At 46.3% G+C, this 17,212-nt stretch overlaps 1 protein-coding gene across 2 annotated transcripts in view; it reads right to left on the bottom strand.

The window, feature by feature from the left end:
- Nucleotides 1-17,212, bottom strand: part of Pgd (phosphogluconate dehydrogenase) — a 62,854-nt gene that overhangs the window by 4,610 nt on the left and 41,032 nt on the right. For both annotated transcript variants that reach the window (XM_075889399.1, XM_037426509.2), the window contains exons 2-10: nucleotides 14,300-14,375; nucleotides 13,373-13,517; nucleotides 12,198-12,417; nucleotides 11,178-11,244; nucleotides 10,254-10,388; nucleotides 5,677-5,802; nucleotides 5,029-5,092; nucleotides 3,064-3,191; nucleotides 1,356-1,489 (exon numbers count right to left, since the gene is read on the bottom strand). In XM_075889399.1, coding sequence (XP_075745514.1) covers nucleotides 1,356-1,489; nucleotides 3,064-3,191; nucleotides 5,029-5,092; nucleotides 5,677-5,802; nucleotides 10,254-10,388; nucleotides 11,178-11,244; nucleotides 12,198-12,417; nucleotides 13,373-13,517; nucleotides 14,300-14,375 — 1,095 coding nt within the window. The remainder of the gene's footprint in view (nucleotides 1-1,355; nucleotides 1,490-3,063; nucleotides 3,192-5,028; nucleotides 5,093-5,676; nucleotides 5,803-10,253; nucleotides 10,389-11,177; nucleotides 11,245-12,197; nucleotides 12,418-13,372; nucleotides 13,518-14,299; nucleotides 14,376-17,212) is intronic.

Below are 17,212 nucleotides of genomic sequence, written 5' to 3'. Positions count from 1 at the left end.
TTTCATTAATGCTATAGTATTCCTCTATGTTGCCAGCTATGTTTCTGTGAATTAGGAACCCCACTCCCAGTTCTCTTCTGTCTGCTAAGCCCCGATAGCAAAGGACGTGCCCATTCTGTAGCACCGTATAGACCTCATCTGTCCTCCTAACCTCACTGAGCCCTATTATATCCCATTTAACACTTTCTAGCTCCTCGAATAGTACAGCTAGACTTCCCTCACTAGATAACGTTTTAGCGTTAAGCGTTGCCAAGTTCAGGTTCCAATAGCAGCCTGTCCGGATCCAGAGATTCTTGGCACCCTCTGCTGCGTTGCAGATCTGACCGCCACCGTGGTCAGTTGCTTCGCAGCTGCTGGGGACTGAGGGCCGCGAGTTATTTGACGTATGCATGTGGGAGGTAGTGGCCAAATCGTGGATTGGCCATCCACAGATTGGGTGGCTAATCCTTCTCTGGTGAGGGAGTGCATTCCCAGCGGTGGTTACCGGTGAGTCCGCACCCCAGGCCTCTTAATGCAGTTCCATCACCACGCGGATTTTTTTTTATCCGGTTGGAAACTGTGCGGCACCGGGAATAAGTCATTATCTTTATTTAATTAAATGTGTTATGCAACGTTTCCTAAAACTACAACCAGAAAGTTAATTGCAACTCTGACTCAACTGTGTCATTTTGCTTGTGTTCAGTCCTAGTAAAAACATGATTGAACATGAATCCCTGCCTTTGCTGGCTGACTTTTAAAACCATCATCGAAATGCAGACGCTACAGCAGAGATGGAAACATATGGCCTTCAATTCTGCAGTGCAATACTTCTTACTATAATCCATCACAGTGTGTGTGCTGTTGCAAATGTAGGTGCTTGTTTTGCACACTGAATTTTGCAACACAGTGTGCAAGTACCTGCTCACCAAGGACAGCAAAGCACCCATGCTACCACGGAGAGTCGAAGATAAACTATCCTCGTTACACTGTCTCCAGAACTGGGCCATTTCGCTTATCAAGAACACCAGGGAAGTAAAGAATAGTAAACTTCACTTTCACGAGGAGGGAGTAATGTATTCGAAGATGTACGTTTCTCATTGTAGAGAGTGTTAAGTGCTCCTCGTTTTATTGTGCAGTTCTGTAAAGAAAACAGTGACCAACCGAACTGTAGGGGTATTACCAGATGTCCATATCAGCAGATTCAGAAACACGTGCTGCCTCCCGTTCTACTCGGCAGGTCAGCGGCAGGCGCTAAGCAAGTGCGGGGACAAATACTGGATTTGCTTTCGCACTTAAAGAATCGCAAGCGACAAAGGTGTACCACTTTCCAGGTGACGACCATCCAGCAATTACACATCAAGGTATCCAGAACTGACCTCCGAATGATGCAACCACCACGCCACATCAGAGCAATGGCGCCATAGTTGAGGTTCCACTTGTAGTCATGAGCTGCACTTCGCAGCAGCATGAAGCCTTGGGCATAGGAGACAATTTTGGAAGCATACAGTGCCTGAAAGAGAACGAGACGAAGGATTTGACTGAACTGTTCATTGACACATTATTAAAGAAGGGGAATCATTCAAGAGGATCGTTTCTTTGTTAGACAACTTATGAAACTTAGACAATGAAGCCAAGGAGGCCATAAAAGATTACTTATTGCTGGTTTTTTATTGAACAACGATGATAGGCACTCGCTGAACCACTTTCCAGGGTATTTATGTGTGTAATTTCTGCAAGTGTTAACGATGGCCACTGGTAGCCAGGAGAGGCAGTGTGGCTCACTTTTTGCCAAAAGACGTCATGTGATGCACGAGATGGTAGCTCACCAATAGACTCGCACTCTACCTAAAAGCCAAGCCTGCAAGTACTTCGCTATGACGCTTTCGCCATGAAGGTATGAAAAAAAGGGAACTGTTCAAGGCGCTCGTCTCTGTTAAACATAACTAATGAAATTGGTGTACCACAAATGACTCGTTAGTTAACTGGCCAACTCTTCGGACTTGATGCAATGCAGCCATCAGTGGTACTCAGCAGGAACAGAAGGCTTATTACACATGGACATTTTTGCAATCTGCTGACCACAGGTGGGAATGAATCTTGCCTACCCAAGCAAAACAATGCAAAACAATACAACTGCTAACTGTAATAAGTACAATACAAAAGCTCCCTACAACAAAAGCCCTGTGCAACAAGTGTCTACGTAACAAAAAGAGTCGAAATAATTCATGTTCTTTTAGTAATAACATGTGTGATGAAAGAATAGCCCTTAAAGAAATTAGGAACTGCCAATCTTTTTTATTGCAATAAACACTTGGATTTCAAGCATAGATTCGTGAGACAACTGCAACTTTGAGGTACAGCAAACAAAAGGCTAGATAAAAAAGTGGGGCAGGTACGCTTAGAAGAGTCTTGAACCATATATATATGCCTTAGACTTTGCGAGAAAACCCATTCTGAAGATAACAGACACTGCTATGAACATCACAGCTAAATCTAGCACTTGTATGTAGCTATAAGAGTTTACGATTGGAGCACAAAGTTGCCCTTGTCTCAGCCGCCTCCTTTGTGTGGAGGCCTGGGCTCACTCTCCCGAGAGCTGCTGGCCATTGCCGTTTCATGTTTAGCAGCAGATAGCAAGCACGTAGATTAATGGCTTACGTAAATCGCGAGCGATGTTTGGATCAGGCGAGTTTCTTGCCACGTGGTGCAGCCATCTGTCGGCACAGCCCTCCATAGCTAGCCTAACACAGTGAGCAACACTTGCTCACCGGAATCGCAACAGGAGAGAGCAATCCTGTTTCATCACTCGTGCTAAAAGTCGTAACAAATATTGATGTAACTTCTTTTCCCTATGCCACTCCTCCCTGTGTAGCTTTTACAGTGCGATTCTCGGGACGGACGACGAAGAAAGCATTTTTAAAGCACGCAATGAATCCCTTTAAATCTGCTTGTTCTAAACAAATTTGAGAAATTCATGCGGCAATCGATCGGCGAAGCTATAGACTGACAGCGAGGCCACTCGATGAGTACTTAAAAAAGTGGTTCATGGAACCTTTAAAAGTAGGAGGACTGTGTTAGACTCACCTTGCGAATGTGCTCAACAAACTCTGTGGGGTCCCCAGTGAGCTTTCCGGTCGGGCCAGACAGGATCTTGCTCGCCTCAACCCTTTGGTCCTTAAGTGAAGACAGGCAACGGGCAAATACTGCTTCGCCTGAGATAAACGGTACAAAAGAGTCATAGCTTTACACAGCCAGCATAAAGATTTATTTGCAGACCTTTAAATGTGCAGCTGACTCCATAAACTATAAGAGCCCCGTTTTGTTCATCCTACACCCAAATCTTTCTTTTTCAACCCAATCAACCAAACAAAATTATGCCAATGAAAGATCAGAGAACATTGACAGCCGTGTTGAACCTTTGCTATAATTGTGACGTAAATTGAAATGCTCAAACATTGAAGTTCGAAAAAAATTCACACTTTTCGTTGGTGGGATCTTACCCACAACCTCCTTTGAATGTAGTGGGTCAGGATGCCACCAATGACTAACGAGATTTTTATCCATTTTAGCACAATTTAATGCAAGTGAATTACCCCACTACAACTAAATAATAATGTCCCCAATGCTTTTCTTGGCTTCAATGCCTGCGAGATTTATCTGGTACATTTAACAAAAGAAACAAGCTTCTCAAGAAAAAGTTTGCCTTCTTCCATGCATTTTTTGAAAGGGCCCTTAAAAAAGCTTCAATATTTTTTTCAAACATTTCAAGTAAGTACTCATCCTGAGCTGAATGCAGTCACAATCAACCATGCCACACGTGGCAGTGTTACGAGCTGCGTGCGTGCCACAAATTGCAAAAAACAATCCCTCCTCCTCTCCAGGCCTTTTGGGCCTCCATCTGACGTCACGAAGTTGACTGCGACCAATCATGACTTGGGCTGTGCATCAAACAAAGATACTATGAATAGTCTGAAAGTAGCTGCCCACGCTCTTGTTCACTGTGGCAGCTCCCCAACTTGCACGGAGGAGCTCTGGCACGGCGTGTCACCGTGTTAATCCACCACGTTGGCTATCCTTGAAAGCACACGTGCAACACAGGGTCCACGCCAGCACGATTCGTAGGAGCATGGGCTGAGACAGCAACGGCGGTTAGCTAACAAACACAGAGTTGACAGAGTTGCGGCAAATAGAAGTAGACTGTTTTGAATGGAGCATCAGCAATGACATATGCCCCAAGAGATCTGGAAGGAAATTCGGCAGCGAGAGCAAAGAGGCTTTGGAAGAGGAGCAGCAGAGGGTAACTAAGGAAAGAGCGAAAGGGGCACTCGCCATATGTTTCGATCGTCAAATGCATCTAGCTCTGCTATTATGATTCACACTATTTCGAAAAATTTTTACGACTACCTGTTCATAGTAGCCTATAAAAATTGTTGGAGTTTAACAACCCAAGACCACAACATGAATATGAGACACAGCAGTGGAGGGCTCCGAAAATTTTGACCACTTGGGGTTTTTTTAACGTGCACCTAAATTTAAGCACACGGGTCTCAAGCATTTTCGCCTCCACATAAAATGTGGCCACCGCGGCCAGGATTCGATACAGTGTCCTGCTGGTCAGCAGCCGAGTACCTTGGCCACTAGACCATTGTGGCGGGTCTGTTCATCGTAGACCTGTGCACAACTTCTCCACCACAACTATATTTAGACCTCTGGGTGGTTTGGGGCTTTTTAACAATGTCAGATTGCATAAAAATTACTTTAGTTCAAATAATGAATCTAAAGTGCTGAATTTCACAAGCAAAAAAAGTGACCCCACAATGGCATGGGCCGAGTAAAGAAGTGTCCATTTAATCGTAGCGATAGCGTGAGCATCATAATAAACTACCCTTTTAGCGTTACGGTCTGTATGATGAAGCATTCGAAAGGTGCCACGAACTTTGACAACAGTGTTCGGCTGTATGGTCCAGTTTGTGGCTATTCTACATCATGCCTTTGTGCCGTTTGCGAAACAACCACTATGACTGTGTAATCGAAGTGAATTGAACTCACCAATTAAGGTAACTGGAATGCCGTGCTGAAGAGCAGCTATTGCCGTCCACTTGCCTGTTCCTTTCTGCAAAGACACCAAAGAGCAACAACAGGGTAATATTTTACATTAATAGAAGCACAGATCTGTGAATAAGAGCTTTTATGATTCTTCGAAAACTAAAGTGAATTCTAAAATTTCTAAGGCAACATATTTTCTATAAGCAGTATTAAAAGCGGGCACAAGTAGCTTCTTTGCAAAATTGCTTTTTCTGTATCACTGGCTTGCACATAAGTCACAGCCAAGGCATTAACCAGGGTCTATAATTCAGTGCTGTAAACATTTTCTTGGAAATCTCTCTGGGTGCCTCTAATATCCTCTTGGCTGTGATAAATAGGCATGACCACTCGAAAATGCGCTGCCAAGGCACTGATTCCCTCTGTACTCCCATAACACAGTTCACAAGGAGGTGTTTTTCCTCTCCTGTCAAGATGTCTAGAGATGTCCAACTCTTGAGATCAGATGAAAATCCTTTACAAAGTAGGGCCTCTGCACCTCTAAGTACCAAAGTCAACTAAAGATAACAGTAGAACATTAATTGAATGAGGTAAGTAAAACTAAATGTGACAAAAGCAAAGGCATACAAGTAGTTTGAAACAGTATGGTCTTACCTGCCCAGCTGAGTCCCGAATCTTTGTCACAAGAGGCTCCTTGTCAGTGTCCTTGAACTTGAGAATGTTGCTTGTGATTTCAATCAGAAACGAGTCCAAGACGCCCTTGTTCCAGTTGGCAAAAACCTATGAGAAAGACAAGATTTCATTGCTGAGCTAGGTTCCTGGTTCCATACAAATAATACTTATACACACACAGGGCAAGTTATGCGCAGAAAAATAAAAGCCTAGCAAACTGCACTTGCACATGAAGCCACTGCCTATGACAAAAAGCAAAGTGCAACAATAGACTTGTTCGACACTTTGTGCAAAAACCTGCAGTCTTCAGGAGCACAATAAAAACTGCTGCTACCTTTAGCATATCAGGGGGGGTCCTGACCATCTGTGTTCAGGGTGGGAAAGACACCCTTGCAAGTGCCCGCCTCCCCCCCTCCTCCCCCGAGACTTACCTTTAGAACATCATACGTTTGAATTTCTTAACGGTTCAGTATAGCACATTCAAGGTTTTCATAGACAGATTTTATTTTAGTGTGTACCTGTGTTCAATACCCCTCAGCAGACTAAAAATAATATAATATGCTTGATCATTTCAAAGAATACTTTAGTAAAACAAGGCGATTGCTGAAGCTGGGACCCCATGTTCCTTTTACAAGTTTTATTTCAAAGCATAGCTTATTTCTAATGTAAATAAAAAAACAACTCATATTGTAGGGAACTATGCGAACGACGACGAAGCAGCTTGAAACGGCAAGCCACAGCGTTGGTGCACGCGCTCGACCCGAGCTTGCGTTTGTTTTGTATTTTCGGCCTGTTGGCGTTCCTCGCTCTTCTGGCGTTCCTCGGCCTTCCAGTAGGTCTGTACTTAAATAAACTGCGTGACATCTGGTGGAGGTGGGTGGACTCCCGTACAAACCTGGAACTTCGCTCCCGTACGCTTCCTCTTCTACGTGACACGAACATGGCCACCGAGACGCCTCTTCAGGTGGGACCTTCGACCGTCCATGTCACTTGCGGTGCCGTGTATCCTCAACGAGACCCTCCTATCTTCACGGGCTCCACTGAGTCGGACGTCGAAGATTGGTTGGCAAGGTACGACAAAGTCGGCGCAAGTAACAAATGGGACGACCCAAGTAAGCTGGGCTACGTCACATTCTACCTTGCGGACACGGCGCAACTGTGGTTTAATAACCACGCAGCTGACATTACTACGTGGTCTGCATTCAAGACGGCTATCACGGACGTCTTTGGACGACCTGCGGCACGCAAGCTTCAAGCCGAGCACCGTTTACGTCACCGTGCGCAGCAACCAGGTGAGACCTACACGGGCTACATTGAAGATGTGCTGCATCTATGCAACCGCATCAACTCTACCATGCCTGAGGAAGAAAAAATCCGGCACATATTGAAAGGCATTGACGACGGCGCCTTTTCAGATGTTGCTCGCGAGAAATCCCCCCACAATTGCTGTCCTCGTTTCCCTGTCAAAGCTTCGATGAATTGCGTAGGCAGCGCGCAATTGCTCGTCAAGCCCTCACGACGCCAGACACGCTCGCAAGCTTGCACCAAGCTGCCCATCCTACCGATCAGCAGCCGCTGCTTTCGACAATCAAGGACTTCGTCCGCGAAGAGGTAGCACGCCAGCTGTCACTGCTGCCACTGACACATGAGCCCATGCAAGCTTTGGCACCGGACCTCCAACACGTCATTCGGACCTAAGCCGCTGAAGCCCTTCCGCCGGTGCATCAGCAACCACCAGTGACTACGCCTCTCACGTACGCCGCCGTCGCTGCTCGTCCTACGCAACAGCGTATGCCATACGCTCAACCTGCCACGCCACCCTATGTCGTGCCTACAACCCCAATCGCTGCGCCGTATCCCTACGCGAGATCTTCAGCTCCATTTTACCGTCGCTCAGACGCTTGGAGGACGCCGGATAATAGGCCCATCTGTTTCGCCTGTGGTATCGCTGGACACGTCGCCCACCACTGTCGCCGAGATCCCCCTCCAGTCGACACTGTGGGTAGGCCAATGGCGTCGTCGTCTAGGACGCCATCAAGGTACACCACTGACGGTCCTCGACCCTACGCAAACCATCGGTCACCATCGCCCCGATTACGCTCCCTGTCACCTATGCGTCGCCGACCTGCTACGGAAGAGGGAAACTGATCGCTGCAGCTCCGGAGGCAACAGCTGCATACAATTCAAACTGCTTAAGGCCTCCATCTTTCTCGTCACAAAACGTTATTGACGTCAATGTTGAGGGGACCGCCGCACAAACGCTAATCGACACAGGGGCCGCCGTTTTCATAATCTGCGAGACCTTATGCCGCAAGTTGAAAAAGGTGACGACGCCTCTTTCGGGCCTGATGCTCCACACGGCCAACTCGCAGTGCATAGAACCTACAGCTGTGTGCACTGCACGTGTCATTATCCAAGGTGAACTTTATGCCATTGAATTTTTTGTGTTGGCATCATGCTCCCACGAAGTCATTCTTGGATGGGACTTTCTTTCGCGTCATTGGGCCATCATAGATTGCTCACGTGCAGAAGTTGCCCTTACACCGCTGCCAACCTCTTGTTTGGTGGATTCTCTTCCTGAACCTTACAAACTTGTCGTTGTTGCAGACACGGAAATAGCACCGAGAACATCCACCCTTGTAGCCCTGACCTGTACGGCCGCTCCTGCCGGAACTGTTTTGTTCACCCCGTCTGACGTATTTTCCCGCCGCCGTAGCCTACACCTGCCCTTTGCCGTACTCACCATGGAATCCGGTGCTACCGCCATGCTCGTCGCGAACTCGCTATCGTCGTCAGTTACCCTACTTCGCGGAGAATGTTTGGGTAACATACAAGACGTTGACCTCTTGCGCCCTCTAGAGTTCGCCGAACACGCACCTCACCTCCAGCTCAATGCTATGACGCCACCTGTGGCCACACTGCCCGCGCCAGACTCATTCCAGCCCTCTGTTGCCGCTGAGCTATCGCCGACACAAAGAAGGGAACTCTTGTCCCTTCTTCGAGAGTTCCGTTCTGCCTTCGATTGCGCTCAACCATCTTTGGGTCGCACAGTGAACATCACGCACCACATTGACACTGGTACTCATGCTCCCTTACGCCAACGACCATATCGAGTTTCAGCGGAAGAGCGCCGTATTATCAACGAACAAGTCGACAAAATGCTCAAGCGTGGTGTCATCCAGCCATCGCAGAGCCCTTGGTCGTCCCCTGTTGTACTTGTGCGCAAAAAGGATGGGTCTATCCGATTCTGTGTCGACTACCGCCGGCTCAATAAGATAACTCGGAAAGATGTGTACCCGTTGCCACGCATCGACGACGCTCTCGATTGCTTGCAAGGGGCAGAATATTTCTCCTCTTTAGATTTACGCTCAGGATATTGGCAAGTTCCAATGGCTGATCCTGACCGATCGAAGACTGCATTTGTAACACCTGATGGGCTGTACGAGTTTAACGTCATGCCGTTTGGACTCTGCAACGCCCCAGCTACCTTCGAACGGATGATGGACACCATCCTTCACGGCTACAAGTGGAACACGTGCCTTTGCTACCTAGACGACATCGTCGTTTTTTCTCGCGACTTTTCAACTCGCCTTGTTAGTCTTCGTGCTATTCTCACGTGTCTCACCTCTGCTGGTCTTCAACTTAACAAACATCAAGAAGTGCCATTTTGCCGCACGTCAGCTCACTATACTGGGTCACGTCGTCTGCAAAGAGGGTGTTCTCCCGGATCCGGCGAAACTCCGCGCCGTGGCCGACTATCCGAAGCCCAATTCCATCAAGACGCTTCGAAATTTTATCGGCCTGTGCTCATACTTTCGTCGATTTGTGCGCAACTTCTCTTCCATCATCGCGCCTCTTACCAACCTGTTGACAACTTCCAAAGGCATTTCTGCTTGGTCAAAAGAGTGCGACGAATCCTTCACCGCGCTTCGGCGGTTATTACTATCACCTCCAATGCTACGTCATTTTGACCCTCATGCGCCTACGGAGGTCCACACCGACGCCAGTGGTGTCGGTCTTGGTGCTGTATTGGCTCAACGAAAACCAGGGTACTAAAAATACGTTGTCGCTTACGCGAGTCGACCCCTCAAGAAAGCCGAGTGTAATTATTCCGTCACGGAAAAAGAGTGCCTCGCAATTGTCTGGGCTTTGACGAAGTTCCGCCCATACCTTTATGGCCGCCCTTTCGAAGTCGTCACGGACCACCACGCTCTATGCTGGCTATCATCGCTCAAAGACCCGTCGGGGCGCCTTGGTCGTTGGGCGCTTCGCCTACAGGAATACGACATTCGTGTTGTATACCGATCTGGCTGCAAGCATTCCGATGCTGATGCACTATCCCGCTCGCCGCTACCGGCGAGCGGGATACATATTGTCATATGTATAACAAGATGGCCGCCATGGTCGGATGCGAGTTCCCCTTTGAGATTTTCCACGATTTACACCACTGGCTATTGTTACTACTGCTGTTGCAGCTAATTAAAGTTATGCACAGATTCCCTGCATGTACTATCAACAAGCTAAACCGCTACAATCAAACAATTGTCTTTGTAACAGACCTCGCTCATCTGGTCGTGATTTAGACCGGCTGCATTTTTCATGAGGTGGTAGGCTTCACAGATGAGCTGCATGTCGCCGTATTCGATGCCGTTGTGCACCATCTTGACGAAGTGACCCGAGCCACCGTCACCGACCTGTATGAAAACGAATTACACCTTAGCCATGCGAGGTGCATGCAATTAACATAGGAACACACTAATGACAATAGAACTATTTGCTGTATATATTAATTCATATGATGACAATACAACAAAATTTTTCTCCTACATAATTTTCTGCAGATAGAATGCACCTATACACCTGCTAGGTTTATTCACTCTGTATGGCTACAACTTCCAGTAAAGATCAACAAATAGAAACACTGCTGTTTCAATTCAGCACTTACATAGTGAAGAACAGCAAGATTGCTAAAGGAACTCATTTGACCACTTGCACTTCCAACTAGAAAAAAAAAGTTTTGTATTTGAAAACTTCGCAAGCAATTGTCATGAAATTTAATGCCAAATAAAAACTTGTGCTCCTATGTTGCAGGACACGGTGCAATTAACAGATGAAAGGTGTATTATTATCTGGTGTTTTACATCATAAAACCACATTTTGACTATGAGAGATGGCATAGTGGAGGGTTCTGGAAATTTCAACCGGTTCTTTAAAGTGCACCGACATTGGACAGTACACATGTCGCAACTGGGATTGACCCGCGACCTTCGGTTTCACAGCCAAACACTATAATCGCTGCATCGCCGCGGAGAACAAATGAAAGGTGTAAAAGATCTACTAGTACATCTCTTCATGAATAACCATGCCGACTAGCACATTTTTGTGCTAGTCGGCATGGCGAAGTTGCAGTGCTACTAGCACTGCAACTTCGCTAATTCTTCGTTGCTTTTTTTTTTTCAAGATGCAAGTAAATTATTACTAACCCAATCGCAGCATGGCTCTCCATCTACCTTGGCAGAAATGCTCTGGAAGATCTCCTTGATGTGAGGCCTGCAAGAAATGTGGTGTAGCAGTAATTCAAAAACAAATCAGCTTCAACTCGGCATGAAAGTATCTCAGCTTCACAATGCTCACTGATTTATCTGCGCTTTCCCCTACACTTTTTGCAGCATTACGGCGAATATTAATACTAGCATGGGTTTGGATGTAAAAGCGCACCGTACGGCCCACCCCCTTAGGCAGCTTGCTATGACAGAGGGCATGTTTACCGTACTTGCAGTTGTGGCCACTGTGGTGCCACGTGGCGGGGGCAAGGGAATAGACGCCGGTGGCTGCTTTGGGGCTGCAGCCACTCAAAATTAGTTTGTGGTTCCTCTTGTAATAGAAGTACACCTAATTTATTCAAACAGTGATTCTGCCAATGAGCATCCCTGGAGAGTGCAGACAAGGCAAGCTCTTTGCCATACACAATCTGTGTTTATTCGGGTTGACGTCACCTAGTTAGTGCATATGGCAGATGGCGTAGCCACATTGTCATTTTAGAAGAGACTTTTCTCTAACCCCTTGATACAGTCGCAATTTTTTTCAAATAAAGCTGTTTTTGAGTTCAGTGAGAGTGTTATAATTATCTTTACTATATCTGCATGCCTTCTCTGCTCATGTAAAGCTCCTGAACCAACTCTTGGTCAGAAAAAATCTGCATGATCGTTTGTAGCCCACTGTACCCAAAGTAATATGACACCCGCCTACATTGTGTACACTGCAAACAACTGCTGTTATGATTGCTCTGTTATAAAGAAAAGGAGATGGACAAAGAAAGCACTCCAAGTTTCAATGAAGGTTTCAACAATGGGGAGTTGCCTTACAAAGATGGCAGGTCCGCAACAAGGTCAAATCTCGTCAAAATGTGGCTTGAAAGCAGAAAATGCCGTTGTTTGGTCTTTTTACCGGTTGACTTTGATGAACTGACTAAGAATCTCAGCCAACAGCTAGATGGGACCTACCATGCCTCGGGGTTGCCACCAGGCATGAGCGAGGGACCATAGCGTGCACCTTCCTCGCCGCCACTGACACCAGAGCCCACGAATAAGATGCCCTTGCTTTTGAGGGCCTCGCAACGGCGCTCACTGTCCTGGTACTCGGAGTTGCCACCGTCGATGATGATGTCCCCTTTGTCCAGCAGAGGGACCAGCTTGTTAATGAAGCCGTCAACTGCATCTCCAGCTGCACAAAAATTGCACAAGCAGTCTTTGAAAGAGTGCAAGGGTAAACTGAACGAACTTCCTTAACAGTGCAAAGATCCAAAGGCAAAGATCCCTGTGCAGCCTCAATGGTCAGAGAACAAAATCCTAAAGCCTCTCGTTTTTTTTGTTTTTTTTAAATTAAGAGTGTAGGGACCTTGCATGACAGTCATCAGAGTGAACAAAACGAGTACTGATGTAAATAATGGCAAGTAACCTGTAAAAATATGCGAGTGCAGTAGATCGAGAAAGTCATTATTTGCGACAGCAAATGCATCTATTGCAGAAAAAGAAGAGCTGGCTCAGCTTAACACTTCACAAAAATAGCACTTAAAAGCATTTCGTTGCACATGTTGAACACTGCCTTGTTTCACTTTCACCCCCCCAACTACTACTGAACCTTGTTAATCCTCCTGCCCTGCCGCGGTGTTCTTGTGGCTAAGATACTCGGCTGCTGACCCGCAGGTCGCGGGATCGAATCCCGGCAGCGGCGGCTGCATTTCTGATGAAGGCGGAAATGTTGTAGGCCCGTGTGCTCAGATTTGGGTGCACGTTAAAGAACCCCAGGTGGTCGAAATTTCCACAGCCCTTCACTACGGTGTCTCTCATAATCATACGGTGGTTTTGGGACGTTAAACCCTACATATCAATCAATCAATTAATCCTCCCATTTGCCAAGACAGCATATGCAGTTAGCTCACCCGTGCTCTGGTGTGCAATTGATTCAAGCATCAGCATCCTGAACTGAAGTAAAAGGCCCAAGTTTTTCTAGAAAGACTCCTTTTTATTCTGTTATAGTTAACTTTCCTTAACTCACATTTTTTTTTTTTTACAGGTAAATTTGTACCAAGCCAAGTTTGCAATAATTTCAAGCTGAAAAGTTTTTGGGCATATGTGCACAAGTACAGAATTGAAGCATCGCAAAATATTAGCCAGACCTTTGACAAGCAGCACGATACGGCGCGGAGTCTTGAGCTTCGAGACAAATTCCTCGAGGGAGTGGGCGCCGATGACCTTGGTTCCCTTTGCCTCTTTCTTGAGAAACTCGTCCACCTTCTCAACAGTTCTATTGAAGGCGCACACCTAGGAGACAACCAAAGGCAATTTCAAATCATTAGAAATCAGACCATCAGATCCGACAAAAAGTACTGTGCAGGTCTCCTTTTTGCTATAATGGAATTAAGTAAACATAATATAATTAAGTGAATGTAATGTAACCAAGCATACTTTGAAATGACCCAGTATACTGCGTCATGACTTTGGGAGAAGAGGGAAGTAACAAAACTTGCATTAAAGACGTGTATACTAGTCTTGAAATATTTGTCTAGGCAAGACAGTTTCTTTCAAAATGCACGATCAGCCATTTACCAATATGTGTCGCAGCTTCGCAACGTAAACCGAGCCAAGCCAAAATGCACACGAACGTGGTCACAGATGCAATTGAGTCTGGAAAGAGCAACTAAACAAACTATTTAAATGCATAGATTACAAGATGTCACTATACATAGCCAGACATTGTTATGACAATTTTTACGTACATATTTTGATGTCCTTTTGATATGAGTGCATCATGACGCCTTTGATATAGAAACAGTATTTTGTCACTTTCTCCATTTGTCATAAGCACATGTTGATTACATGCAGACATCAGTGATACTAAATAGCTTAGTTTCATTGACTGTAAGCCAAAATTTATCATATGAATGGTGACCTCTTTAAGAGTATGGCCACTGCTTTGTATGCAACAGCTTCAAAATTGCTGAAATAAGAATTGCATTAGGCGCATTCTCATGCTGTTTTATCAGTGTTATGGGCATGGCCAGAGAGAAGATTATGCACATTAAAGAGGGTTTTTGAATGCTCACCACAAAGCCATGGTCATTCATGTTTAGGATCAGGTTCTGGCCCATGACCGCCAGGCCAATGAGGCCTACATCTGCCCTGCACAAAGAAAGACATACTTGAAAGCATGCAGTGGAATGGCACCTTCCTCTCATATCTGAAATGTTCAAACTTGAACACTGTAAAGTATGTTGAACATGATCGAACATGCAAGTGCTTGTCGACAAACACCTAGGCGGATCAAGACGGCTGTTCCAGTGTTGCGCCAATGCATTGACGAGAGGAGCATCCCTCAGATGTCAGTGCTGCAACTGTGCTTGTCACATTATTCCATTCTTAAGACACATAGCCAAGAATGCTTTTATCGAGTGCATCAGTTTGTGCCAAACAATGGTAATATCCGTGCATGTACACCCATTGTAAATACAAAAATTGAGTGATACATTCTTAAAGCACGCGAAGAAGCAAAATATTCTATTACGCATGTATCGAAAACGTTCACCGCCACAAGCTATAAGCTATATTGAACGGTGCATAATGTGCCCCTTTGAAAGAGAGCTTCCCCTAAACGTCTGCAATCGTGTCACGTGAAACATTGAAGCTAGGCTTTTTTTTTTTTTTAATAATCTGTCTCTCAAAGGTGCTGAATAGATGCAACATCGCAAGAATAAACAAGGTGCATCTTTCAAGAAGTACGTGCTACTTAAAGTAACACGTGGTAGTAATTGCTACTATAAGTATCTACTAACGCCATATTAAGTAGCAGATGAAAGGTTCGTGCAATCAAAAAAAAATTTTTTAACCAAATTTCAATTAGTAAACTTCACTGCACCACAACAATTTAGTACGGTGAAGCACACTAAATGCATGAGGATTTGCTTGCTATTATATTAAGTGAGGCGTGCAACTTAGGGTTTACAGTCTATTTTCCCTTTCCTCTCACCAAGGTATGATAGCATAACAAAAACTCCTGTACTTCCTCTTTTCCCTGTATCTCTCTCACTACAGCTTTCAAACCAACCAACACTTCTGAGGATGTAGCCAGAAATTTTTTCGGAGTGATCTGATTGATTGATTGATTGATTATTAATATGTGGGGTTTAACATCCCAAAACCAACATGATTATGAGAGACGCCGTACTAGAGGGCTCCGGAAATTTCGACCACCTGGGGGCTCTTTAAGGTGCACCCAAATTTGAGCACAAGGGCCTACAACATTTCCGCCTCCATCGGAAGTGCAGCCGCCGCAGCCGGGATTCGATCCTGCGACCTGTTCGGAGTGGTCTGACGTTCATGCGTGAGCTTGCATGTTTAAGCGTGTACCCATACACACGAACAAAATAAACATTTTGGAGAGGGTACTAACTTCACATTCTATTCTAATAGTTACACCACTGTTGACTAATCCTTTTAAGAAAAAAAAAACTTCGTCAGGAAGGCCCATGAGAGAGCGGAGAGGCTCGGCCTACCCGTCCCGACATGTGGGTTTAGTCAGGAGTTGAATGTATATGCATCTCATCCTCTTCCTTCCAGACCAAATAAATTTCTTTTCTGTCTCTCACTCGCAATTGCAGTTCCTGTCACGTTACAGAAAGAACACTTCGTCTATGCAATAACAATTATCGGGTATTATGCGATACTCAGTATTGGAGGTGTCCGAAAAGTTCGACCCCCAGAAGCTGAGTCTAAGTACACGGGCCTCAAGCATTTTCAACCCTATCGAAAATGCGGACGCCGCAGCCGGGATTCGAACGCGCGACCATCGGGTCGTCAGTGTAGTACCTTAACCACAAGACCCCCGCGGAGGGTGTGATACTACAACGCAATCATGATTTGCTAGCGGGACACGTCTCCTAGAGGTAATGAAACCAATTGACAATTAAGCCAAACGTTGGCATTATTTATTGGAAGAGGGAGCACCCTCCCTCGTAGCTTAATTGGTACAGCAGTGGTTCTCGGCCTGTGATGTCTCGGGGACTTTTTCCGAGTTGGCGGAAGTGACAATAAAGGACCCCTTGCAGAGAAAGCAAAAAAAGGGGGGGGGGGGGGGATCATGCCACAACATGCAACGTGAAAAATAGGGGCGGCGTCAGGGGGGTTGGAGCGCCCTAAAATTTTAAAATTCTCGCCTGTCCCTCCTTTGCCTCCCCTCCCTCCCGAAAAAAAAAACCAGTACAAACACAATGAAAACTTCCCCGCTTATGCACCCCCCTGACAAAACTCGCTTGTCTTTCTGTGCCCCCCCCCCCCAAGCAATAAAATCCTGGCGCCACCCCTGGTGAAAAAAAAATGACAGTGACTTAGCTCAGCTATGCCAGGATATACGTAGGTTAGCAAATGTTCAGATGATTATTCTTAGCTTTCCAGATATCATGCTTACAGCTGTTCCAATGACACACACACACGGTATACGTATTATTTGGCACATGTATATTTATTTTGCCGGGCGACTACTTCGGGATCCGATGAGTTAAGCTTCTCCGCTCTACTGCACCGTTGAGCAGCATTTGCACTCTCCTTCTCCATCTGCACTCTCCTTCTCCATCTCCACTCTCCTTCTCTCCTCTGACTGGCGTTTGCCACCCCAGTGGCAAACGCCAGTCAGAGGCGCTATCAAGCGTCTCCAGCGCAGTGTCAGATGGCGACTGCACAGGGAAGGCGCGCGCGTCGGCATCCATATGTCTACCAAGGCTATGACGGCACTCCTCTGGAAAGCGCACACCGGCGGCGGCGAGTCGCGCGCGGCCGCGGCCGTGTGCGAAGGAGGTGCAGGCTCCGGTGCGTGACACCACTGATCGTCTGCGCAGCGCATCGAATTGCGCGCACACCGGCGGCGAGCCGCGCGCGGCGGCGGCGGAGTATCATTGCGCATGCGCACACCAGTGCCACGCGAAATTGGCTCAGCGAGGCCAGTGTAGCTAACGCTACAAAAGCCA

This window comes from Rhipicephalus microplus, chromosome 3, assembly GCF_043290135.1.
Source record: "Rhipicephalus microplus isolate Deutch F79 chromosome 3, USDA_Rmic, whole genome shotgun sequence".
In the NCBI taxonomy this organism is placed as follows: domain Eukaryota; kingdom Metazoa; phylum Arthropoda; class Arachnida; order Ixodida; family Ixodidae; genus Rhipicephalus; species Rhipicephalus microplus.
The sequence above is the reverse complement of the archived record's forward strand: the minus strand, read 5'-3'. Positions and strand labels throughout refer to the sequence as shown.